This window comes from Leguminivora glycinivorella, chromosome Z, assembly GCF_023078275.1.
Source record: "Leguminivora glycinivorella isolate SPB_JAAS2020 chromosome Z, LegGlyc_1.1, whole genome shotgun sequence".
Lineage (NCBI taxonomy): Eukaryota > Metazoa > Arthropoda > Insecta > Lepidoptera > Tortricidae > Leguminivora > Leguminivora glycinivorella.
This window is the reverse complement of record NC_062998.1, coordinates 44,175,581-44,203,330: the sequence shown is the minus strand read 5'-3', so window position 1 is coordinate 44,203,330 and position 27,750 is coordinate 44,175,581. Positions and strand designations below refer to the sequence as shown.

At 37.2% G+C, this 27,750-nt stretch overlaps 1 protein-coding gene across 1 annotated transcript in view; it reads left to right on the top strand.

The window, feature by feature from the left end:
• The first annotated feature begins 11,688 nt into the window (after positions 1-11,688).
• The window catches only part of LOC125241321 (probable cytochrome P450 305a1), a 36,328-nt gene continuing 20,266 nt past the window's right edge, over positions 11,689-27,750 (top strand). The window contains exon 1 of the mRNA XM_048149735.1: positions 11,689-11,896. Coding sequence (XP_048005692.1) covers positions 11,806-11,896 — 91 coding nt within the window. The 5' untranslated portion in view covers positions 11,689-11,805. The remainder of the gene's footprint in view (positions 11,897-27,750) is intronic.

The window sequence follows — 27,750 nt, the reverse complement described above, 5'->3', positions numbered from 1 at the left end:
CTAACTGTGCTAACGCACTACCGTACAATCCTGGTGCAGTGCGGTCGCCTATCTAACCACAGATAAAGAATAAAAATTAATTGTCATAAAGGAAGAACGACACGATGCGACAACACAAAGTACCTAACTGTGCGGAAAAAAAAATCAGGTAGATTTCTTAAAGAATGATAAAAAAAAGCAGTAGATCAGTAGATTTTTTCAAAATCAGGTAGATCTACTGCTAAATCAGTAGATATGGCAACACTGCTTGTACCTTTTGAGAAATGTCCCCCAGCTCATTCTGTAGTTTTTTTTTAATTTCTATATCGCGTTTCACGACCATTCTTTACGGCAGAAATCATTTCTCGAATCAAGTTTTGAGTCTTAATTGTAACATATTTATTTGTTTTACTATGCAAGTTTGCTACGATGGACTCTTTTGTTGATTTTGTATTAGCAACTTGTTTTTTTAACTGCATCTCGTTATGAATTGGCGGTCGCGAGGCGGTCGCAGGCGTAGAAAGTCTTCCTGACTCCCAAAGTCGAAATGAGTTACAATAACATTTTTTTTGGTAAGATGACATTCTAATGCGTTTAAAACAGCTTTTAAAAATATAACTACAATAAAATTGTGAAAAGTGGGATAGGAAGCCTGTGAAGATTGTCAAAAACGCTGGACAAAAAATGAAATGTACTATGGACTATATTCGGTGAAAACTCACACTTACTCGTGTATTACAACAAATAGCTACTATTATTATATAGTTTAAGATATACTGGTTAATAAAAATACAAAATTACTTTAAAATGTGGATTCGGGAATAGTACATTACGATACAAGTGCGTAAAAAAGGAAGTTCGAAACGAGTGGCGATAAATTAAAACACGACCGAAGGGTGTTTTAAATCGACACGAGTTACGAATTTCCTTTTCGCACATGTATCGTACGACGTTTTTCAGTACAGATGGCCATCGGAAGTTTCGACCTGGCATATAATGAACCACTTCTCGCACTAGTGCGTAAAAAAACACCATCTGTACTGAAAAAAATATTCCATGTCATGCATGGCCGGATTTTATCGTGTACAGTCTTTAACAAGCCAAATTATTTTTTTTGTTGTATATTTTTATCTACCTACGCTCAAGAAGGCAAAACATTCTGATGACTACGTGCCCACGCCACCAAACACCACAAAACTCAACCTCTATAATAAGTTACAAAGTAAGATACAGCGGGGCAAATCTCGACTGGGGTTCAAATGTAACTGGTCCATTTTTTCCATGTTTTACAATGTTTGCATTATTAAATAGGTTATATATGGTAGACGTGTTCAGCGGATACATTTAGAAATCATAGTGCAATAATAAAAAAATGGACTAGTTACAATTGTCCCCTAGTCGAGATTTGTCCCGCTGTACCTTACTATTTTAATCAAATTCTATAAGTTGACAGGAAAATTAACGAATCTAATACGATTCACAACATTGACAGCTAAAAAATGAAGAGATAGTTCCAAAAACCTTCTTTGGGTGTTTTAATGTGCAGTGCAACCTTTCTAGTAGTGCAGCTGAGGAAATTTTATATAAAACAGACTAAAACAAATACTTTCTAATTAAATGTACAATTGTAAATATTATGTATAACTATAACAACAAATAGTAATGTATGCAGTAAACATAACATTCATAATAAAAAACCGGCCAAGTGCGAGTCGGATTCGCCCACCGAGGGTTCCGTACAAACTTTCAATAGTTGAATCAACAATATAACTCTACAAAGTCGACTAGATCACTCAAGACTCAATTTCATTCATAACAAGTAATATTTAATATGCAATTTTATTTAGACAACATCCAAAGAAAATCAAGACAATTCGACTTCAATAGTTTATGACATCGTAATGACGCTCCTGGTCCTGACCCGACCTTAAAACGCTATGTAGGAAATGGGCGTTCATCGTACAGCGGCATCTACTAGCCCCGATGCATAATATGTTTTTCTACTCCCGTGTTGTTATTCGTCATTTACCGTGTCGTGCATAGATCGTTAAAACCCTACATAAAAGATGCCCGCCCCCGCCCGGCGCCCCGCGCACCCACGCATACGATATAGCTCTTACAGCATAGTTAGGAAGCCTTTAAGGGATATAGCGGGCCTTAATATTTACTATAATAGCCATGTTTGATAAAAAATTGAGCGGCTCTATCCTTTTGTACCTTTTTGGTACGGAACCCTAAAAATGATAATAAAGTGAGCGGTTATGATGAGTTAGTTGCAGAAAGCAGAGTTTTTGACAACAATGCTGCACCTACTGATATAATTAGTACACTTGCGAAATTTGCAAAGAGGTGCAGTAAATTAAGACACAACCGAAGGGAGTCTTTTAAGTCGAACGTGTATTATAAAACTTTTTACAGTAGGTGAATAAATAATTTTATATTATGTATGATAAATAACTAATTTTGGGCATTTTCTATAATTAATATTAATAAATTAAAAGAAATCATATTGGGTTGGCACAAAAGTAATGAGACCTTGGTTTACGTTTTATATTTTTTATTATTATTACAATACAAAAAGCTTAGTCGATGATGTAATCACCATTAGCATCTATGACTTCTTGCCAACGATCCGGCAAAGTTTGGATGCCTTTCGCCCAGAACTCTGATGGCTGTGCCTCGAAAAAGTTGTTCAACTCCGCCTGTACATCATGGAAATCATTGAATTGTTTACACCGCAAATGTCGTTTCAGGGCTCTGAACAAATGAAAGTCTGATCGTGCGAGGTATGGAGAATAAGGTGGGTGGGGTATCGTCTCCCAGCCCAAATTCTGCTGCTGGCGAACGGTAGATGCGACATGAGGTCGAGCGTTATCATGTAGTAAAATTACAGTGGCTCGTCTTCGTCGTTTTTTCTTGATAGCAGAAGATAGTTCGGTGAGCTGTGTTGAATATTTGTTAGCGTTTACAGTTTCATTGTGTAATAGTTCATGAAACAGCATGCCTTGCGAGTCCCAGAAACAACAAAGCAAAACTTTTAAGCGGTTCTTTTGTCTCAGCTTCGGTTGAGTTGGTGGCGTTTCTTCTCGAGGCAGCCAAACAGCACGACGTGTATCGTTCTCATAATAAATCCATGATTCATCTCCCGTAACCAGATCAGTCAAAATTGTCAAAAACTCTTTACGTCGGGGTCGCAGCAAAAATTATTGACAGATGGCGACACGGACTGCACGACTGGCGTCGGTAAGGATGTGCGGTACCCATCGAGCCAAAACTTTTCGATACCCAAACTCATGCAGATGGTATTCCATAGCGTGGTGACTGCAGTTAAGTGCTTCCGCTAATTCACGAGTAGTAGCATCAGGATTCGACTGTAGTTCGCGGCGTAAATCGTCATCATTGAATGCAGGTGGTCGCCCTGAGCGTGACTGACTTTCAAGGCTCCTGTCTCCTGATTTAAAACGGTCGAACCATCTGGACACCGTGGCATGGCTTGTACTTCCAGCGCCCAATTCAGTGTTGATATTGTCAGCCGCAGCCCGCGCACTGTGGCCTAACAAGTACTCGTATAAGTAGTGTTCGAACTTGTCGCTCGTCCATTTTATTTCAATCTAACTAAACCAATCACGAGGGCGGCTTTATATACCCTCACATTAGAAGTACCTAGAATGTTCTACAACATACTAGAATATTATCGAAAACAATTAACTTAAGAAAGGAAATGTATAGAATTTTGTAGAGTGTGTCATTACTTTTGTGCCAACCCAATACTTTCAATTTGTAGAGGTTAACAATGTTCATAACTATTCCAAATTTCATATTGGTAGCATAAGTAGTTCCCGAGATTAGTATTAAGTAATGTGACAGACGAACAGACAGACGGACAGAGCGGCACCATAAGGGTTCCTTAGGTAGGTGTAGGTACCTTTTTGGTACGGAACCCTAAAAATGCCGTATGATACAAAAGCGACTAGAAATGCAGGATCCTACTTATCTCCCAGACCCTAGACGCTGTATTTCGGAATTTAACTCAAACGTCCTGTCCCGTAGCCGCCATAGACAATTAAAAGCAAAGCAGTCTTAGCAAATTTTTGGCAACTGCTGCTCAGGGGTTAAGGTCTTGGTGTAAAGCTCTATTAGCTGAGTAGCCATGTCCATGATCGATAATAACTTTTGTTTAATTGTAGGTACTGTTTAATAAATGTGGAGTTATGATGTGATAAATTTAGTCTAGTGATGAGAGAAATTAAGTCACTCTACATACAGTATGTAAACTAACGAAAACCATTTACTGTAACCCGTAAATGTCCAGGTGATACTGAGAAACTTTTACTATGGGACCAACACCCAAAACGCGAAATAAAAATTTACTCTCCCATAGGAAATACTTACTATAAAATAAAACTACCTATGAAACTGTCAGAAGATATTTTCGTGATTTCGGGGTTGATCCCATAGTAAAAGTTTCTCAGTATCACCTGGACATTTACGGGTTACAGTAAATGGTTTTCGTTAGTTTACATACTGTATATTATATTCAATTTCAAATACAATATTGGGCGAGCATGGGACAGCCCAATTAGCCCAAGCCTTACGCATGAGAGGAGGCATGTGGGCCATGTGGCCAGCATAGCATCAGCAGTGAGATGTATAATTAATATAATTATAGGCTCAGGGCTCAGTTATGTATTTTTATGTTATAATTTTTAAGAAAAAAAAACCGCCGCTTTTGTGGTTCTGGTGAAAGGTACTTCCGAAGTTTGGATTATGTAGAAATGTGTAGGTATTTTTTAAAACTGCTTTTAATGTAAATCTTTGATTATTTGATGGAAACACAAATTATTATACATATACCGTTAAGGTTTGAAGAGTTTCCTCAATTCCTCATGAATCCGGTATCCGATTATAATAAATCGAGCTTGACAAAATTTTAAAACTCAATATGTACCTAACACAGACCAACCCCTATAGACATCCATTACAAGACGACTCGCGGTCGCCAGCCTTCCTAGTATTTGCACTGATATAAGCGCGGGCGCTCGCCGTGCCCGATCAATTCAGTATCGACCAAGTAACAGACCCGAAAGCAGCGCGTGTTTTTCGCACTAAAAAATTGGAAAAGGGTATTTTGATGCCTTAAAGATGTCCACCTGTAGTGTGAAATGGTGTGGAAAGGTAACAAGAAGCTCAAATTTAAAAACAGACGGCATTACATTCCACAAATAAGTCATATTTATAATTTATTCAGAGCCGGCATAGGTCAACTTACATTGGCCACTTACGCGTCAGTAGAGGGACAGTCATACTTCTGTCCCTTTTCATCTGGCGCGACTGCCCGCCGTCCTTGAAACGGCCAATCACAGCGCGCTTAACACATTCCCCGCCCGCTCCTCGCACCCCAAACACTGGTGACTCGTATCGCGAACAAAATATACAAGATTGCTACTCTATAGGAGGTTCTCTGTGGTACCTAAGCATAACAAAGAGAACAAATCTCCTAACAAATAAATGTGACTGTTCTGAACTTAAATGCATGTTGTTTTAAGGATGCAGATTTAAGGAGTTCCGTTCTGATCATCGTCAGAAGTTCTACTGCACCAAATGTCACTGTTCTGAACGTAAACGCAAGCTGTTCTTATAAAAATACCAAAGTCATTATAAGCGTGCCGCGTGCCGTTCAGATTTAAGGAGTTCCGTTCTGATCTTCATCAGCAGTTCCACTGCACCAAATGTCACTGTTTCGTACGTAAATGCATGATGTTCTTATAAAAACATAAAAATAATTTCAGATTTGAGGAGTTCCCTCGATTTCTCCAGGATCCCATCATCAGAACTGGGTTCTGATAAAAATGGGACCAATCTGTTTGCATATATATTCAATCAAAAAAAATAATTTCAAAATCGGTCCAGTAACGACGGAGATATCGTGGAACAAAAACAACCATTAAAAAAAAAACAACCATTGTGACGAATTGAGAACTACCTTGCTTGAGATTTGGAGCGGCGGTTAAAAAGACGAACTCATTGCAATTGTAAAAAAGTACTCTGACTTTATTTTAATGCCCACGTCGGCTAGAATTGATCATTGTTAGAAAAAAAAAACATTATATTAAGTGATCAATAAAGATCGTTGTCAAGGCGCACTTTTCGTGGCAAATGGTACGGTTGACAAAACAAAAACAAATACTTACATTTAAATATTCACTTTGTTCTTAACTACAAAATAATTACTTACCTTCTTAGGATTACACCTCTACGGTACAAAGCCTTTTCCGACCAACTATATATTTTTAAAACAATATACGTCAAATGACATTAATTATGTCATAAAATTACATTACGCCAAGTGTATATTATTTTAATACAAATAATCAAATGCACTCTAGATACGACTATCTAGAATTGTTATTCAAGTCGTTCAAGTAAAAAGTACTCGTAGTGCACGAAGCCAAATCTGTTGAACAAATTTTATTTATTCAATGTAATTTAGATAAGTCATTATAAATATGTATATATTTCATAATTTGTTAAGTGTATAATGTTTTAAATACTTGTGTATTTGTTTTTTTGCCAACCATACTCTGCCACCAATACAGCACGCTTATAACGATCTTTAGTGATCAAGTGAACAATGGCTCGGTCTGAGGTGTAGGTAATCGGTTTCCATTGACATGAACACATACTATTAACCAAAGACAATATAACTCCGTAAAAGGCAAATAGATTGTAAGAAATAATTTTTGAGAAAAAAAAACCGCCACGTTTGGGGTTCTGGTGAAAGCAACTTGCGAATGTTGGATTATGTAGAAATGTGTAGGTATTTTTTAAAACTGCTTTTAATACTTTAATTATTTGATGGCAACACAAACGAATATACGTATACCGTTAAAGTTTGAGGAGTTTCCTCAACAATTCCTCATGAATCCGATTATGGGAAATCGAAGCTTGACAAAATTTGACTTGAAAACTCAATATTCTTAACAAACATAACTAAATAAATGTCACTGTTCTGGACGTAAGTGCATGTTGTTCTTATAAAAATACCAAAGTCACTATAAGTGTGCCGTTCAGATTTGAGGAGTTCGGTTCTGACCATCATCAGCAGTTCCACTGCACCAAATGTCACTGTTCTGGACGTAAGTGCATGCTGTTCTTATAAAAATACCAAAGTCACTATAAGTGTGCCGTTCAGATTTGAGGAGTTCGGTTCTGACCATCATCAGCAGTTCCACTGCACCAAATGTCACTGTTCTGGACGTAAGTGCATGCTGTTCTTATAAAAATACCAAAGTTACTATAAGCGTGCCGTTCAGATTTGAGGAGTTCCGTTCTGACCATCATCAGCAGTTCCACTGCACCAAATGTCACTGTTCTGTACGTAAATGCATGCTGTTTTTTAAAAAACACAAAAATCACCACATGTGTGCCTTTCAGATTTGAGGAGTTCCCTCGATTTCTCCAGGATCCCATCATCAGAACTAGGTTCTGAGAAAAATAGGACCAATCTGTATGTGCGTCAGTGACATTTGGTGCAGTGGATCTTCTGTTGATGATCGTGAAGGAACTTCTCCAATCTGAACGGCACGCTTACACTTCGGTATTTTTTATTCTACATAATCCAACATTCGCAGGTTTCTTTCACCAGAACCCCAAAAGCGGCGGTTTTTTTTCTTAGGTATTAGGTAATGGATATGAGTAAATTTGTTAAAACTGTGGTACTAAATATCTTAATCCTTTGTTGAGATGGCTTTCTACTTAATTTTGACTTGTAAGTTCTAAAATCAAAACAATGTGCCGCCGTGGTGAATGAAAGACTAAGAGGGCTTTCGTGTTAAAAATAGTGAAATCGCAACCGAGCGCTAGATCATACCGTGTGTGGTATCAAATTAAAGGGCTTTGCGAGTAGTTTATAAATATATATCACATTATAGGACTTTTTCTACTTGGTCTAACAAAATATGAGAAAATGTCCAAAAGTGGTAATAATTGTACCGGTGAAGGCTCGTTTTCAAAAAATTGGCAAAAATCAATAATAGCAATTTATAATCACTAAGGCATAACAGCAATTTAAGTAAACGTTGCAGATTAATTTAGTACAAAACTTACTACGATGTGATGTAGATTTTCAAAGAAATTGTCACTTAATTTTAGGTAATTTCTGAAAAAAATTGAATTCGCCTTAGGCTAGTTTACTCTTTTCCAAATACTTAAAATAAAAATCTAGTCTGAAATGATTGTGGTACAGGATATACGAATTATAAATTTACCCGTTTTAATATTCAAAATTGTCCAAATTTTACAAATAAGATCGACTGATTCAGCTCTATACGTGCGTTTTTCTAAACGTGCATTAGAGAAAAATTCATAATTAATTTAGTGAGTTAGTTTTCAAAAATCCAGTCTTATAAAAATCAAGATAATAAGATGCTCTAACTGGAACTTGATTTAAATAAATCTATTGGATAACGGAAAGTGTAGTATTTCACCGACTAAAACTATCAATTTTACATTCTTTTGACGTTTTTTTTGAAAGCAGCCTTAAGCCCGCAGCTTCGCTTGAGTTAAATTCGAAAATTGCGGAATTCTCCATACAAACTTCCGCCACCCATTTCAGGGAAGTGGGGGGTTAGAAAGAGACAAAAAGTAACCTATGTCCACAGAACACTGGTCTGTGCCTATGTCACTCTCCATCCCTTCAACTATCTCCACTTAAAAAATCGCGTTAATTCGTCGCTCCGTTTTGCCGTGAAAGACGGACAAACAAACAGACACAGACACATTTCCCATTTATAATATTAGTATGGATGTGAATCTTTTGTTTTTAAATGCTTATGGACGTTATGACTTTCTTTTGAGAAGGAGTAAAATACTTTCGGCTAAGGACTGCAAAGGTGTACCAAGTGAGAGCTTAGTTTCCCAGCATAGGCTACTGATTCTGGAGTTGAAGCATAAAGTAGCACGTAAGTATAATAACCTAAAGCCCCCACCTAAAACGAAGTGGTACAAATTGAGTGACAGGGAGTTGGCTGATGAATTTAAGAAAAGAATGGTCGATAAGATGATAAAAATGAATGATATGGCAGAGATGAATGAATGCTGGAATGAAATGGCTGTAAGTTTAAGAAGTGTGGCGAAGAATGTACTTGGTGATGGTGAAACAAGGGGGAAAGGAAAGATTGATAAAGATACATGGTGGTGGAATGATGATGTGCAAATGATTTTGAAAGAAAAGAAGAATGCTTTTAAAGAATGGAAAAGTGTGGAAGAGGGTAATGATAGAGAAAAGGAAAACAAGAGGTCAGCTTATCTAATAAGTAAAAAGAAGGCCAAGAAAGCAGTTGCAATCGCGAGGGCCAAGGTCCAAGATAAGCTCTACAACCATTTGGAAAGCCCACAAGGCCAAAAAGACCTTTATAGAATAGCAAGAGAGCGGGAGAGGAATGCAAGAGATATCAATCACATGAAATGTATGAAAGATGAAGCAGGAAAGATTTTGACGGATGACAAGAGCATAAGAGAACGCTGGAAGAACTATTTTAATAAACTTATGAATGAAGAGAATGACTGGACAGGTGTGCTAGATGATGCTAAAAGTAACATAGGTATGGTGAAAGAGATTACTGTAGAAGAAGTAAAAATGGCAGTGCAAGGTATGAAGAATGGGAAAGCGGTAGGGCCAGATGATATACCAGTGGAAGTATGGAAGGTTCTGAAAGCGGATGGTTGGAAGTGGCTGACTTTATTCTTTAATAAGTTGTTGCAAGAAGAGGCGATCCCTGATGAATGGTGCAGCAGTACATTGGTGCCCATTTTTAAGAATAAGGGTGATGTACAGGATTGCAACAACTACCGGGGAATAAAGCTCATGTCACATAGTATGAAGATATGGGAAATAGTGGTAGCGAGACGAATAAGAGAAGAGAGTGAGGTAACACAGAACCAATTTGGGTTTATGCCGGGCCGGGGAACCACGGACGCCATATTTGCACTTCGCCAACTATGCGAGAAATACAGAAAAGCCAAAAAGAACTTGCACATGGTGTTCGTGGATCTGGAAAAGGCATACGATAGAGTTCCGCGTAAGGTTCTGTGGTGGTGTATGAGAGAGAAGGGAGTGCCAGAGAAGTATGTGCGGCTTGTTCAGGCGATGTATGATAGAGCTAGTACTCACGTCAGGTCTGAAGCTGGAGTCACCGACAAGTTCAATGTGGCGGTAGGTCTACACCAGGGGTCGGCTTTAAGTCCGTATTTGTTCCTCCTGGTTATGGATGCTCTGACATCGGACATACAGGAGGAAGCACCCTGGTGTATGCTGTTTGCCGATGACATTGTTCTTGTTGGGGAAAATGCACTTGAGGTCCAGAGCAGACTGGGAAAATGGCAAGAAAGACTGGAAAGTGTGGGACTGAAAATCAGCAGAACCAAAACTGAACAGATGTTCTGCGATTTCGGTGGTCTATCCAGTTTTTCCCCTATTGCCTTAGATGGTGTATACCTACCAGTCTGCTCCGACTTCCGGTACCTTGGGTCATTATTCCAAAATGACGGAAGCATCGACCGTGACGTGAAAAATAGAATAAATGCGGGATGGATGAAATGGCGACAGGTCTCAGGGACAACATGCGATCGACGGATGCCCCTTAAACTTAAGGGGAAAATCTATAAGACGATTGTGAGGCCTGTTGTATTGTATGGATCTGAATGCTGGGCGACAAAGGTGGAGGATGAAAGGAGATTGCACGTAGCGGAAATGAGAATGTTGAGATGGATGTGTGGAGTGACCAGAATGGATCGGATCAGGAATGAGTATATTAGGGGAAGTTTGAAAGTTGCGCCTATAACGGAAAAGATGAGGAGTGGCAGGTTGGCGTGGTACGGTCATGTAATGAGGAGGGATGAGTGTCATATAGGCAAAAGAATGTTGGAGATGAATGTTGATGGATGGAGAGGGAGGGGTAAACCCAAACAACGATGGATGGATTGTGTGAAAGAGGACATGAGAAAGAAAGATGTGAGTGTTGAGATGACGAAAGATAGGGGAGAATGGAAGAGAAAGACATGTTGTACCGACCCCACATAACGTGGGATAAGGGTAGGAGGAAGAAGAAGTAACAAGTTTTTCTTTTTTTTGTCATTGAATAAAATGTCGTTTTTGTCGAAAATCAATTGGAGGGCAGTTATTTTGTTATCGTTTCGAGACATCACCGTTTTCAACCGGTATTTTAGTGACAAAATCCCGTATGCGAGAGTCAAAAATCCCCCTCGGGCCGATTTTTGAGCCTCACGCGTTCAAATTCAGAAAATTGTTACTGAAAATAATAAACAAGTCACCGTTTTCAACCGGTATTTTAGTGACAAAATCCCGTATGCGAGATTCAAAATTTCTAACCTTAAGGTGCCTTAAGCTCGTCTCGCGCGTATCCGGCTTCCTATTCCATAAATTCCAAATTTCAATGGAATCGATTTACAACTTACAACAGAGCCGTCTACCGATACTAATTCGCAAATTACTGATGCATGTTTTTTTGCTATGTTTCTGATTATTTCTTTTGCAATATTAAAAATCGTATTGTTAAGAATCTAAAGTTTTAATTTCTAATACAATAACATTGGAATAGCTTGGCAGAACGTTGTAGAGCATAAAAGAGCTTAACAATTAGTGTCATAACCAATTGTCATCGTGGGTTGTGGCAAGGGAATGTGGGATAGAAGAGTGCAGTCGATCTCCGGTCTCGGCGCGGACGCGTTCTCTCTCCACACCGCACTGCATACATCAATCAATCACTGGAAGCCGCACGCGCTCCGCCTGACGCGCGCTCTTACAAAATGATTACAGCACTTCTTTTTGCTATTTTAGTGACATTTCTGACAGGATACATACTTCAAACAATTACTAAACCTAAGAAATATCCACCAGGTACGTTTATTAAGTTAAAAATTAATAATTCCATTCACAATTTTCATTATTTCACAACAATATTGATTCTTAATTATTTTCTATTTAGGCTGGTTACGTAACGATTAGTAATACTGTGCATATGTTTTTTTAACTGTTTGTCGCATAATTCTAGTCATTGTTTATAACATAATTTGGTAGCAAACGAAATACTATTTAGAATCATAACCTAAAAGCGCTCTACGCGATGGTAACATTGGCTATTTTAGCGAGTTGTTCATATGTTTAAATTGATCAATTAACATGTATCGGCATTCGGATGTAGGTGCTCCGCGCTGTGCCAAATAATATGATTTAATACTGATGATAGGCGAAAAATACCTTACGTAGGTATTGAATTTCTATACTACAATTTACCAGATGTTTAAATTAGGTAAGTACCTACATGGAAATTAAATTCTAAAAACAATTTCATTATTTTTTTATAATTTGACTTTAAAACCAAACTTAGGTTAAGGGATCTTATATAGCTCAGTTATGTTATGTGACGTAGTCTTCAAGGACAGGTAGGTACCACTTGTTAGTATTTATGGGATAATTTAGTATTCTAAGGTTTCCGGAATATTTGTGTAATTATTATATATCTAGTCAATCACACGTTAGCGCACCAGTTTTAACAACGACGGTTAGAAGTTTGGCGATTAAAATAACACTTGATCACCCTGTGCTATATAATAATCGCTGCTATGTGGTTCGGAATGACTAATGGAGACCTTGGTTACGTATGAGGCGGAATTTAAATAACGAGATCATTTTTTAATCAATTTGGGCAAATAACCATGATGTGACAAAGGAAACTCAATTACATATTTATTTTACTCAAGAAGGTCTCTAAACTAAGCGACTTTTCACCTTTTGTTTACCATCCATACTTAGTTTACTTTGCTTTAGTTAGCACTTAGCTGACTTAACACTAAAATAAACTGTAAACGTACACCTCTAACTAGGTACACCTAATTGTAGCTGTACATAAATAAAGCCAGTTATTTTGATCAAGGTGTAGTTGGTGAAGTTAGGGCTGGTGGAATCGGAATCTTAGCACTAATACTTGAAATTTGATAAGTTTTTGACAGGAGAGTCTTATGGTCTCGTCTTGGAATTTTTTTACAAGCTTTGTGTTTGGGATCGTTATCGTGATGGAACATCTAGCTAGGTGACATATTTTATTTCATATGAAAGTATCATGTGTGTATTGATTATATTATCAATATTATCATACACTAGACGTGCCGCGCGGCTTCGCTCGCGCAAGTGATCGATATCCTAACACTTTCACTGTCCTTGCCCCCAATGTGGAACGTATCACGTATCACGATTAGCCTCAATTTCAATTAGGGAACGCAATCGGTATATAGTTTGTATGAAAATAACTTGTTATTTACCGGTTTCTCGGTAATTCCCATACAATTATTTACCTGTTTACATGCCCTAATTTCAATGCCATATCACCCATAACAGTAGGGTACACTTTTCAGTTAAGAACCGTGAACGTGTTTAAATATCGTTTAATTATATACTCTCAAGTATCATTGCCTTCAGCATTCAATCCTGTCAGGGCTCAAAACTGTAATACCTCTTTAACCTTTGTAACTTAGTTTGGACTCAATAAATGATATGATTTGAAAAAGAAAAGGTACTTTTTTATCCACATTATTTATTTAAAACCTTTATGCAAAACAATCAGCCTTAAGTATATGCATCATTACTTAATAGGAATATTCTTTATCCTCATAAAGTAATCTGTTTAGCTATACCGTAACCTCGGCGTGCTTCAGCCCTCGAAGGTTACATTGTCTACCCCAAAAAATTAACCATGTATAAATATTTTACTTTGGGAGTAAATATTCGTTCTTTTAATTAAAAAAATATTTGAGTATTAAATAAGGTGCATTATGGTAATTCCGAATTGCAGAAATGCTCTGGTAATTCCGAAAGGGGAATCTTGATATGCTGGAAATAATGGTGATTTTACGCGACTTTCGTAATTACCCTAATGCACCTTACCTCGAACACTTCTTTTGAAGTAAATTCGCTCTTTAATAAAACAATTATATACATACTAAATATCTCAGTGTAAATCTCATTTTGCAATGGTTTCGTTTTCTTCTAAACACTTATCATGTGCTCTGCCTACCCCTTTAATACAGGCGTTTTGGCTTAAACACTAATCACTTACTTATTCTTAAATTGAGATGGTTGACTCAGTCTTAATAATAGGTAAATTTACGACAACTGGGCTGTTCTACGTTGCTGAGCGAGAACTCTTCATTAAATGAGGTTTCAGATAGATCGCTTAAGCCCATTTGCTGTCTCAAGCCCGCATGTTTCACAATTCATGAAACCATCTGTAAAACAGTTTTAATATTATTTATCGCAATTATTATAGAAAAATCTAAGTATACTGTTATAGAGTTAAAGCACATGATCGGTTGTAATTCAACTGCTTGATGCGGTTCCCCGACCGCGGGTATTCAGTAGGTACTTTAGAAACAGGTGTTTTGAGCCTTATACACCCTTAAGCCGCCTAACATACTTAGACCCAATTCCAAGAATAACGCTTACTTTGGATAGTATGTAATGTCAAATTACTATGGACTTTTGACATTATTATCCGAGTAAACGTTATTCTTAGAATAAAAGTTTGGTAAAACGTAGCCTTAGCGCAGGAACTTACCTAATGTTATACTATCACATTCGACTCATCGTGATGCGACACAATATATTTTTCGTTATCTAGCAATAATGAGGTATTTGCATGATGAGTATGTGCCGCAAAGAAGTAAAATAGTACATTTCGTTATAAGTGCGCTCGTGGCAAAATGTCTCGGGAGTCTCGGGACTCGTGAAGTAATGACATTCTCATTCTCGCACGTGTGACGAACGACGTTTCTTAATACAGTTGCGAAAAAACACTACTACAACGAAATAAAACGATAAACAATTCGAACTCCCAATTTTCGCATTGACATTAACGTATTTTTGACAATTCATATTCAAGCTTTGAAGCTATTAAACTTGCGTTCGTATTTTTGATTTTGCTATCCATCCAACACAATTTATTTATTTCATTGTGTGCCATAAAAACAAACATTTACGATTTGGGACGATTGTTTAATATATACCTACATTTTAATTCAATCGACCATTTATACCTCGAAGTATTGCAAATAACATAAAATAATTATGACAAATTGCTTAACATATTAAGGTTTTTGAACGTGCTTGCATTAAGGAGCCTGTGTGGTGACGGGTTAAGAATTTCACCTCCCCCTTTCTTCCCGTTGTCGTGACATTTTGGTGACATTCACTGCAATGTACTGGTTTTCTTTCAACCCCTTATTTGCCACACGAAAGACTTTAGTAGTTTCATGTGTTCTGCCGATTGGGATCAGGCGTGATTGTATGTTGCCTTGCATTAAGTTGGTGACTTGAAATAAGACACGAAAGACCGAGTTTTGGATCCCGAAATTTTCTTGAAATGGTGAAGTTTATGAAATTTTCGTTAGCTAATTGTAAAATAAATACGCAGCGTAAGCGGCAGTTTTCATATACATTTTCTATTCCTATATTCAGACAATAGATTTAAATAGTTTTCTATTACGATTCTTGCGTTGTATCCGAGAAACGTGATCCAAAAGTTCTTAAAATTTGTAAGGCGCCATCTCGTTTCTTCCCTCGTTTTTTATCCCTTTCTGGTTTTTCGATTTTATATAAGTAGATATATCGATCTGTCATCCCTTCAATTTGTACGAGTCTCCATTCCGTGGTGGGAAAGACGTGCACAAACGATACGTTACGTTCACGTCTTGCTACCACTAACGTATGCGGAGTGAAATTTGGACAAAGTTCATAGTCGTAGAAAATGAAAGAAATTGCGTTTTTTAATTAATGTATTTGCTCTTTGATTAATATTTATTTCACAATGTTTAATGCGAAAAAAAGTTTACACCCATGCGAGATGATGCTTTACGGCAGTTCTGTGGGACTTTATCCATCGCTGTCGAAAAAACCTTTGTCGGCATCTTACTCAACTCCAATTTTATCTTCCGGATTAAACTGGGTATATCTTTTGGGCGAAAATTTTTGCAATAAACTCGCCTTTTCAGATTCGCCCAAAAATCTTTAATAGGGTGAAGTTGTGGCAAATTAGGAGGATTTGATGTATTCGGTACATACTAGGGAATGCAGAACCGGTACCAGTCCCAGAACCGGGACTGAGATTTCCGGTACTGGGAAAGAACCGGGAAATCCCGGTTCATCGGTACTTTAGGGTTTACTAGTACATTTGTTGTAAAATTATGAATAAAACATAAAATGGAAGTCGTCCATAAGTTTTGCTACCTTAGGTCGACCGTATCCAACAATCTCTCGCTTGATGCAGAGATTGTTGGATACGTATTGACCTAAAATCTCATTATTTTTTATGGTGTCACAAACATCTCATTATTTTTTACTATTATTAAGAGCCTGCGATGTCCCACTGCTGGGCAAGGGCCTCCCCCCGCTTTTTCCATTCCTCCCGGTTTTGTGCAGTCCTCGGCCATTCTTTCAAAAAGGAGTCTAACTCGTTCCGCCATCGCATACGTGGTCTGCCGGGTCCCCGTTTTGGCCTGGGCTGCCACTCTGTGGTAATCTTGGCCCATAGCTCGTTCGGCATTCGGCAGACATGGCCGGCCCAGTCCCACTTCAGCTTTCCCGCTTTCTGAACTACGTCGACTATTTTTGTTTTGGAGCGCAGCGTGGTGTCCCATGTCCATGAGTTTTCGATTAAGTGACAGTGGCAAATCGCCTTCCATGAGATGTTTCATGGACCAATAGCTTCTCCAGGCGTTTTCAGTCCGTCTTTCGACTTCTTTCTCTTGTCGCGCCTGGAAAGAAAGTAGTTGGCAAAAGTAGATGTACGCCTGGACATATGCAGCCGATTCTCCGTTTATTTCAATCATACATGCGGTGCTATTACTTATTGGTCATGAACTTGGTCTTCGACATGTTCATCTGAAGTCCGACCTCGAGGCTTGCATCGCTGAGGTCTTGAAGCATTGATCGTAGTTCGGAGGCAGCTGAGGAGAACAGAACAATGTCGTCGGCAATCGAAGATTAGTCTTCTATTCCCGACGATAAGGCCCCGATCTCCCCAACTCGGCATAAGCTGGAAGACTTGTTCAAGTGTGCTGGTAAACAGTTTTCGCGATAACGGATCTCCTTGCTCGACTCCTTTTTGAATAGAAAATGAAGGACCTGAGGACTGTAGTTTTATGGCGGCTGTACTATTTTGATAAACGGTGGTTATGTTATGAGTTGAATGTAACTGGGATCTATATCTTGATTGCGTAAAAATGGCTGTGAAAATGGAATTGTGATAAAACTGTCGAAAGCTTTAGAGTAATCGACAAATGCGATGTAAACTGGGTGGCTAGCCGAATGGTACAATCGCTCACGAAACGCTCACGAAACGAAGCGCTAGTAGATATCTATCTCTATCGCGCTTGCGTATTGGCGCGACAGAGCCAGCGGCGTATCGCTTTCGTTTGGCGTCGGAGAAATGCCATTCGGCTACGGGGCCTGGGATTTTATATTCTTGGCATTTTTCGATAATTTGATTAAGGGCTTGCTAAGAAATATCTTGTACAGATGGGAGACAAGACCGATAGGACGGTAGTTTCCTATATCAGACTTGTCTCCCTTCTTATGAAGCAGAATGATGTTGGAGTGGCACATTTTTTGTGGAAAAGTTTGAGTGGTTAAGTATTATAGTATTAAACAGTTTTGTGATATACGGGATCAAAGTATGTCCTCCTACTTTCAGTGCTTCGGTGGTGATTCCATCCTCACCAGAGCTTTTCCCGTACTTCATTTTTTGAAGAGCCATATGTACTTTGTGTTCCGTAACTGGCGGGATAGCTTTGAAGCTTTCTTCTAAATCAGGCACAGGCTGTGGGTGTGTGGGAGATTCGGAGTAAAGGGTTTTGTAGAATTTGGTGGCTATTGTTAGAATTTTATTCCGGTCGCCTATTAGGACCAAAATTATAGTATACCAGACTGCGTTCTAAGCATACTTTCAAAAACCTGGACGACATGTGCAAGAAATCATTACAGACCTCAACTAATTCTTACATTAGCAAAGTTAGTTTGGTTTACCCTCTAAGTATAACCGACGCCGAGGTCCCGATCATAGCCGATGAATACCGAGCGGGACGAGTCTAACGCGTTTGAAATTACATATTTACATTACATTTGTATAGCATTAAATGGATATTCCGTCGTTTACGTTCAAATTTTTGAAGTGATTAAATGCGTTTTAGTTTGTAATCTTTGTCCATTTTTCAGTACCGAAAAGTACCGAAGAACCGGGATTTTATAACATCAGTCCCGGTACCCAAAGAGTTCAAAAATCCCGGGAGCATTCCCAGGTACATACTTACGGTATTTTTAGCTCCGCCATTTTGCTAAGTATTTTTTTCGAATAATGACGAGGCTAAATCTGGCCAAAACACTACAGTTTTTCCTCTATGTCGTGTGTTTATAAAATCCCGTACCAAAGGCAGGCAACGTAGCGATCAGCGTTAACAGCTAAACCCGACTCGAAAAACACTGGCTTAGACATACCGCGGCTACTGATGGCAAGCCACAGTAAAACTTTTTTAGGAAACTTGGTATGTTCGACATATTTCACGTTCTCATCTGTTGGACCATTGGTATTCTCAAAATAATAGTTACCTTGCCACTCGTTTCCATCAAAAGTAAAATATGACTCGTCATCCATAATGCAAGTGATGTTGTTTTTGGCGTGAAATATATCTTTGACCAGATTACGTAGCCGCATCTTTGAGTGACTTTTTGGTTTTCGGAGACGGTTGGCTTAACTTTTCTTGAACGTCTCTCGATACCCATGTCCTTTAGATATTTCTTAACAGTTTTGCCGTCGCATTTAAATTTCCTACCAAGCTCTATGTACGATTTTGCGACTCGGCCAGCCGTTCATTTCTTTAGTCGGAACTCTCTAAGTATACTGGCTTAAGCTGGAATGATTCCCTGAGCCAGGTTTTCTTGCAGTCGTTTTTCTCGAGGAATAGGATGCTAGAATATTATAAACAGTGCTCCGACTCTCACCCATTTTTAACCGACTTCAAAAAAAGGAGGAGCTTCTCAATTCGACTGAATGTTTTTTTTAACCGACTTCAAAAAAAGGAGGAGGTTCTCAATTCGACTAAATGTTTTTTTTTTTTGTTTTTTTTTTTGTATGTATGTTACTCGATATCTCCGAGAATCGTGGACCGATTTTCAATTTTTTTTTTCAATCGAACGGGTATAACCCCGTGATGGTCCCATTGGCACCAAGTCGGGGTCTGATGATGGGATCTTGGAGAAATCGAGGGAACTCTTCAAATGTTATAGGCACATGTAATGTTTTTAGTGTATTTTTCAAAGTTACACCAGTATTTACGCCTGATGGTAATAATTTTATGTGGCTGAGCTGATGATGAACGGTCAACTCCTCAATGGTTAGGAGTTAAAGGATAATTCTTTCACTACTGTACGTATATTCGGACTGATACATATAATATCAATAGGAACCATTAAAAATCAAGAAATAAATAAACTTAAAAAAAAACCGCCTTCAAAAATAAGCGCGTTACAAAACACGGAGACACTAAAAAGCAAAAAATAATAAATCTTTGGATTCAGATTTCTTATCGGATTGCAATAATCTAAACATCCAAATTATAAACAAATCAATTATTTTTGGAGATTTGGATGTTATGTTTAGATTATTGCAATCCGATAAGGAATCTGCATCCAAAGGTTTATAATTTTTTGCTTTTTAGTTTCTCCGTGTTTTGTAACGCACTTATTTTTGTAGGCGGTTTTATTTTTTAAATTTTAAAATGTTCCACGATTTTCGATTTCGGCCATAGCGGATGCGTACTGTAGAAATTACGAGTATATATAGTTTCGCGACGTTGTTGTTCTTGCTTTCTCATAATTTTAAGAAAAATATTTTTTAAGAAAAAAAACCGCCGCCTTTGGGGTCCTAGTGAAAGCTACTTGCGAATGTTGGATTATGTAGAAAATGTGTAGGTATTTTTTAAAGCAGCTATTAATACTTTAATTATTTGATGGCAACACATTTGTCATTTGATATTTGCCAGTCGCTTTTCGATGAAGGAAAACATCGTGAGGAAACCAGACTAATCCTAATCAGGTCTAGTTACCCTCCGGGTTGGAAGGTCAGATGGCAGTCGCTTTCGTAAAACTAGTGCCTATGCCAAATCTTGGGATTAGTTGTCAAAGCGGACCCCAGGCTCCCATGAGCCGTGGCAAATGCCGGGATAACGCAAGGAGGATGATGATGATGATTTGATGGCAACACAGATTAATATACGTATACCGTTAAGGTTTGAGGAGTTTCCTCAGTTCCTCATGAATCCGATTATAAGAAATCGAAGCTTGACAAAATTTGACTTGAAAACTCAATATTCTTAACAAACATAACTAAATAAATGTCACTGTTCTGAACTTAAATGCATGCTATTCTTATAAAAATACCAAAGTCACTATAAGTGTGCCGTCAGATTTAAGGAGTCCGTTCTGATCTTCATCAGCAGTTCCACTGCACCAAATGTCACTGTTCTGGACGTAAGTGCATGCTGTTCTTATAAAAACACCAAAGTCACTATAAGCGTGCCGTTCAGATTTGTCATCTGTCAGCCACGGCGCAGGAAAATGTTTTACCCGTACAGGCTTTAAAGGGGCATATCTATCGAAAGCGGCTAGCAGAATATCGTTAAAGGCACCCAGTTTCAACTCCACGTCGGTAGAACTCTCCACAGATGCCCAACTCACACTGTGTAAATCGTCACGAAGTGCTTCCAGGTCAATGTCATGGAGATTGCGACGCATCACTACCCTATGGCGCCTTTTGGGAGGCCGTATTTTAAAGGAAGCGTGAATGAGGTCATGATTAGAAAAAGCCGGTGCATTAAATTGGCCATGTCTGGTGACACGATCAGGGGATGAAGTTAAAATCAAATCCAAAAGAGAAGGAGGACCATTGTCGAAGTAGTTAATGTTAGATGATGGACTGTAAAATACTCATAGCAGGACACTACTATGGTGTAAGGTGACATTGAGAAAGAGAAATTCTGGAAAGTTTGAAACTGCTGCCGGAGACTGTGCGGTCACTTGGCAAGGAAAATCACCTTTTATATATATGGCAACTCCTCCACCACGAACTATGCTACCGCTGTCTTTGACACAACATCTATCATTCCGGATTAATCTATACCCAGCCAGAGGATAATAAGAAGGATATATAAGAAATATAAGAATAGCGTGAATGTTATCAACGTCAAAGGTGGCTAGCATGTCAGAGAAGTGAGCCGGTATACTCTGTGCATTCATATGAACCACATTGAAGCACTTTTTGCCGAACCAAAAGTTGAGTGAAGATTTTCACGTAAGTCAGGTATGTCAGAAGTGTCGCTGAGTGAATCATAGAGGCTGGAAGAAGAAAGTGAAAAGAACTCGTTGCCTGAGGAAAGTGAGGAATTATCGAAATTATCGTTTGACATAGCAGGAAGAATATGCGGTTAATATTATATTAATAAATATATATGTATATCTATAAATATAATAAATAAATAAACAAAATAAAAACTTTAAATACCTACAATATATAAGGTCCTTATTTATTAGATGCAGATATTTTTACAGCTGATAGTACTCGGTCTCTGGAGTATATTAAACCGTGAAACATTATAGCTTTTACGATGTTTTTTTGGAGAAAACGGGAAAACAAATTTGCTACGTAAAAACACCCTGTTTATGTGATTATTAAATGAAAACTTATTGAACAGATTCTAGTACCTCTTTTACGTACCACTTAACTGTAACTGCAGGCCTAGCACATGATGGCCGCGAGAGTATGTCGCCGCGAGATAGACTACCTGTCCTTATGTCATTAATACAATTAGACAAAGACGTGTCATCTATCTCGCGGCGACATACTCCCGCGGCCATCATGTGCTAGCCCTACTGGCCACTTCACGTCGATAAATTAAATACTTGATTGTCAATGTCATGTTATTTTCCGTTGGATTGTGTCGTTTGAAAATTGTGTATTGATAGAGAGGGTCGCCATTTCCAACAATTTTTGTAATTTTATATGATAATAAATGTTTTCTTTTGTTCATGCTTCTTTTTAAAAATATGGGTAGATTTTATTTGACAAGTTTTAACTCGACAGGCCCAATGACATGTGCAGTTTTCCCGCCGAACCTTTACGACATTTACAACAAACAATTGTTGACATGACAGACAGTGTTATTGTGACATGTGATAATGCACATGATGATTTTTTTTAGACGAAATTATAATTAATTTTATTGTTAGGAAAATGAAATCAAAAAAGTTACATGAAAAGATATCTTAATTTATATTTAAAGTTAATTATTTTAATGTAAAGTATCATGTGTTAAAATATCTGCAACTAATAAATTAGGACCTTATATTATTATATGCCTATGCGTCACTCTTAAACTTAGCTCAGTTATTCGTCAGCAGCTGGTACAAAACATTAATAATTAAAGAAACATCGAAAAAGCACAAACAGTAACAGTAAAAACAGTTATTAGTAATTACAAACGCATTGAGTACAAAACACTAAGCTCGAATCAAATGCTAGTCCCCTAAGAAAAATACACGTAAGTATCGCAAAAGTGAAATGAAACGGAGCTGTCAAAAATTATGTGAAAGATATACAGTCAAAGCAAAATATATTCATAAAGTATTACGTATTTCATACACTTAACATTATTAATTGTTATTCGCGAAGTAGTAACTGAAATCCAGGACAGAGGGACTTATAGAGAAAGCGCAACGTTTAGCGGCGATTTGTGCCGGATCCAGTAGTCTTTTTTTGCGGCACGGGGGGGACGCGTTTTTAGCGCCGGCCTCGAAGCAGACGGAACGCCAGTTTATGTAGCATTATAAGTACACACGAAACGACAATAATCATTAATGAGTTCTGTACTTAACGTAGGTTTATTACATTTACGTGTACCATATTTATCTTATCATAGTAATATGTTAATTTCCATTCCTTTTCCACGTAGTTATTTAATAATGTTTAACCCTTAAATGCATGGCACTAAAAACCTGAAAACCGTTTGTTCAGAATCAAGAGTAGAATCGATTGAGCTATATCTTGATGGGGGTAATATTTTTATTTAAATTTGTATTATTAGTTATTTTTTATGTGCCTATTCTATTGTATTCATAATACAACATTGTGTATATCGCATTGCTAGAGGTTGTTTACCTTTTTCAGTATTTAGGGGTATTAATACTGGCTGGTTACTTGGACGATTATTTTTTCCGCTACGAGTTTGACGTTGTTGGTCAGTTCAATCTTAATGTTTATCATAAGTCATAACAAATGGAACTCGTACCTAATTGCAACCTTGTCATTTTGAATATTGGGTTTAAATTTGCTTACTGCGATTACCTGTCCAATTTGAAGTTTACTGTGACCAAAGGTATTGGTAAACCTTATGTCGTTGCAGTAACGTACACAAATAAATAGTTTAATGGTTTATGATGGTAGTTAGTAATTATTTTATTGAGTGTAGAGCTAAAAGTCAAGTAGAGCTGTACAGAAAATTAAAAATTCAATTTAAAAAAAAAGTAACCATCAGATTAAAAGATAAATACTCTAGATGAGTTTAAAAAAATAAAAATCAGTTGGGGTGTCTGAGGTTTTGAGTGATACAGGAAACACGTTGTATATGCATCACATATTTGATGGTCTGTGGCTCAATATGCAGATAAGTCATGTCACAACCCCTTGGCCAAATTTCAGGTTTTGAGTGATAAATGTTTAATGTATTTCAGGAACACACAATGCTGTTGTATATGCATCACAGTATTTTATTATTTAATAAATAATTAAATAATATTATGATTTACTATTTATTATTTTTCAGGTTTTTGGAAGCATAAAGATGTCAAATGACCCCCCCCTTACACTGTGACGGAAATAGTGCGCATAAAAAAATGGCGGAGGCGATGATGGCGATTTTTAGTATGTGATTTAGGCAGATTTTTTCGGAGTTAGTGATTAGTTTATGTTTAAACATTTTATCATGGGGGTTTCACAAATACACGGTGACACATTAGACGTAATACAAAATAACTAATTACGGCTCGGTTAATCACAAAGAGCATTATGCACTCAATCATTTATTAAAATGCATCTAAATAACTTTTTCTATTTTTCTAACAAAATAATTAATTAAATTCCTGTATGTTTGGTCACCCTATTGACTTTTGGTGACGTCATGTTAGTTATACCCAGGCATCGGACAAAAAGTGCGGATGACGTAAAAATGACGTAGGTAATCTTCTACACAGGATGTTGGTATTTAAACTTCCGTGTGACATGTAGTAACAAAGTAGTATTAATGAAGTAACAAAATAATCGTAAATAAATCTATGGAATTCATAATACAGGTAGGATGATGTTAGTGAATAAAATATGTATTCACGAGATTTGTTAACATAAAGTACGATTATTTGAAATTAATTGAAGGGATATTTACAAAAACAACATAACTGCTTAGAGCGGTTGACACTTTTAGAACAACATTTTTGATCGTGACAGGTGTCAACCAGTGTAGTCAGTTATGTTGTTTTTGTAAACATCCCTTCAATTCGGACTGAATAAATCTGTGGGAACCTCAGATAAATAGGTTTAAAACTCAAAGGTGGGAACAGTAGGTAAGATTAGTAAAAATAAAAAAAGATAATTTGATGTTAATATACTTATTATTTAATAAAATAATGCATAGTTTCATAACTAGTTTTCCAACAAGTCTATTATTGTTGTCACAGACTTAAAATATGCTTGAATTAATTTTTTTTCCTCAATTGATTGACTGGGGAAAAAAAAATTAGCCAACAATTTCGCGGTATCCATAACAATCGCAGTACTTGATTGTTCAGTTTGTGTAGAGATATCTTTGCCTTGTCCTATAGTCTGCGTTCCTACGGCTATTAAAATATCAGGTGTACTATCGCTACTCCTGAGTTCACTTTGACCCTCCGGTAGCTTTACAAAATACTCTTGAGTGCAGGGCATATCGATTTCATCGTCGGATGTGTATTCATTTTCACACGCACGTAAAATCGATTGGCTTTCCATATCCACACATTTTCCTGCAATATAAAAAACATTGGTTAGAATTTAAATACGCAAATTGTATCTTACAAACGCAACTATCAGTTATACGTACTTTTAGATGTCATTGTAATGGAAATAAGATCTGGAATAGGATATTTCTTCTTTCTCTGTTAAAATTATATTTTCGTGATTTACCAAACACGTAGCGACATAGGCCCAAAAACTACACAGACATTTGTTTTCTTCTTATGTCAAGCGTCACTTCTATTGTCTTTATATTTCGTTTATTTTAGGCCAGTCCATTTAAAAGTGAAATAGAGTAAATAAAGGTTGCGAAATTCATACGCTATAAAAAATAAAATTTGACGCATTTGACGATCTTATTCATTTATCTTATATTTAAAATCATTCGTTTGTTCATTATACTCAAGCCCGCTTCAGCTTCACACAGTTTTTTTTTCATAAGGTGTTTTTCCAGGATATTTTAATATCCTCGCTATTCGGTTCGAACATATTTCGTACTGTACAAGTGTGAGTACTTGCTTTCATAATTAATTATTAATATCTGTTCTAAATTTTGTGGCGTCAGTCTAGAACGTGTACTTGTAAAAATCCATTTCAAAATCGAAAAGGACCTTTCGACCTCTACTGATGTGATCGGGGCGTATTTGAAAAATGGCCACAAGTAAATTTTTTCTATGTTTCCTTCATTTCTATCCACACAAATTTCTTTTTTGTCTTTTAAGTCAGCAAGTTTTTGCATTGTTCGTAGATCCTTATTTTTCTGTAAAACTGTTTTCTGCTTTTGATATATATATTTCCCTTTTGCATGCAAACTAATTTTAGACAATTTTGCTGTGACTGTTTTGACGACTTGTATCGAGTCACTTAACGTCAGTGTAGAGCTTTGTAAACGTTTAGTGGACTCCACCAAAATGCTGCAATGTTCATTTATAAAACACAAGTTGCGTTTTAGCTGAGGTCTGCTTACTGCTTTTTTTGCACATCTAACTTTAGCGGCATTTTGATCATTTAAAGCATTCAACACAACTGTGATCTCAAGCCAAGTGTTCCATCTGGTTATAATCGGCCGAGGGGGCTGCGGTATATTAGGGTATAGCTGTTTCAAAACTCTAATTCTTGATGGTGATTTTAAAAACACTGACTTAACGCTTGCGATTACATCATTGACATCGTCGTATAACCCTCGAACTGTCTCTGCGACTCGGTTTAGCCCATGAGCCAAACATGTCACGTGGATCATGTTTCCAAATAAGTTTTTTAGCGTTTGGCCGGCTTTTAACATGTAGGGAGCCCCATCAGTCAAAAATAATACCACTCTGTCATGATAGTTCTCGTTTTCAAACAAATTGTTCAATGAGTTGATAACTAAATCTTTTATGGTGACGTTTTTTGTACAGCAGAGAACTTTAGAAGCAATTATATGTGGTCTGCTTGCATTTTGCTCTCTAAGAGCACCAACGAGGACATTGGCAACATTTTGTTGCAAACGGTCTTTTGTCTCATCTACTGTAACATAAATATACGATTGCCCGATATCTTTTCGTATAGAAGAAAAGGCATTTTTGAACATTTTTGGCAAATAGCGTAGTCTTAGGTTTGATTCGGTTGGTATGGCAACTGTTTTTGCATATTCACCATCAATGCATTCTTTTATGAAATTTCGAAAGTTTTTATTTTGTAGTTGTACCCAGGGTATGTTTGCTGCTATCATAAAATTTGTAAGGTTCATATTAAATTCACTTTGCCCTTTTTTTCCTACGTTTCCGACATGTTTGGTTGTCTCCAAATGTCTTTTAACATTGCTTACCTTCGTTGGTATATCTTGATTACAGCAAGAGCAGTATACGTGTTTGTCATGTACCTCCAAAAACGGAAAATTGCTACAATATTCGAGTAAAGATGACATTTTACAGCAGTTTTTTATACATTAGTAAATATAAATTTTATCTGAATATAATCGTGAAACATAAGAATAATGTCAAATTATTCTTCAACTGATTGACAATGTGTCAGTCAAAAACGTACTTACTCATTTCAAGTGGCGATATCGTTTAATAACGAGGTTGATAAACAGATAAGTGATAATTGTTTATGAAAATCATAGATACTATTTAAAATCAGCCTATAAGTGGTTTGACGTCATAGGCACTTTTTGTCCGATGCCTGGTTATACCTAATTGTCACATTATCCTAACTTAGGGTCTATTTCACCATCTCTAGTTAAAGTTATCTGTCAGATAAAAATAACACGCGCTCTTTCTTCTTGCAGGTGAATGATAGAGAAAGCCTTATTTTTTATCTGCTAGATAGCTTTAATTGGAGATTGTAAAACAGGCCGTTAATATCTGTGTGTTAAGTAAGAACTCAGTCACAAGAAGTAATTTATGATTATTATTATTATTTGTTTCTCCGTTTTTAAACTCTCGGGTCTTTCGAGCCCGGTCATTTATAAGGCGTGCGTGGGGATATATATCCAACACGTAGAGGCCGTTTGGAGATATTTGATGTCATGTAGAACGCCTGCTGGAACCCATTCACGGGTACATGAATAGATACCCGTGAACCGGTTTCAGCAGGCATTGGAAACTATTGTCAATAAAATGGAAAGAAT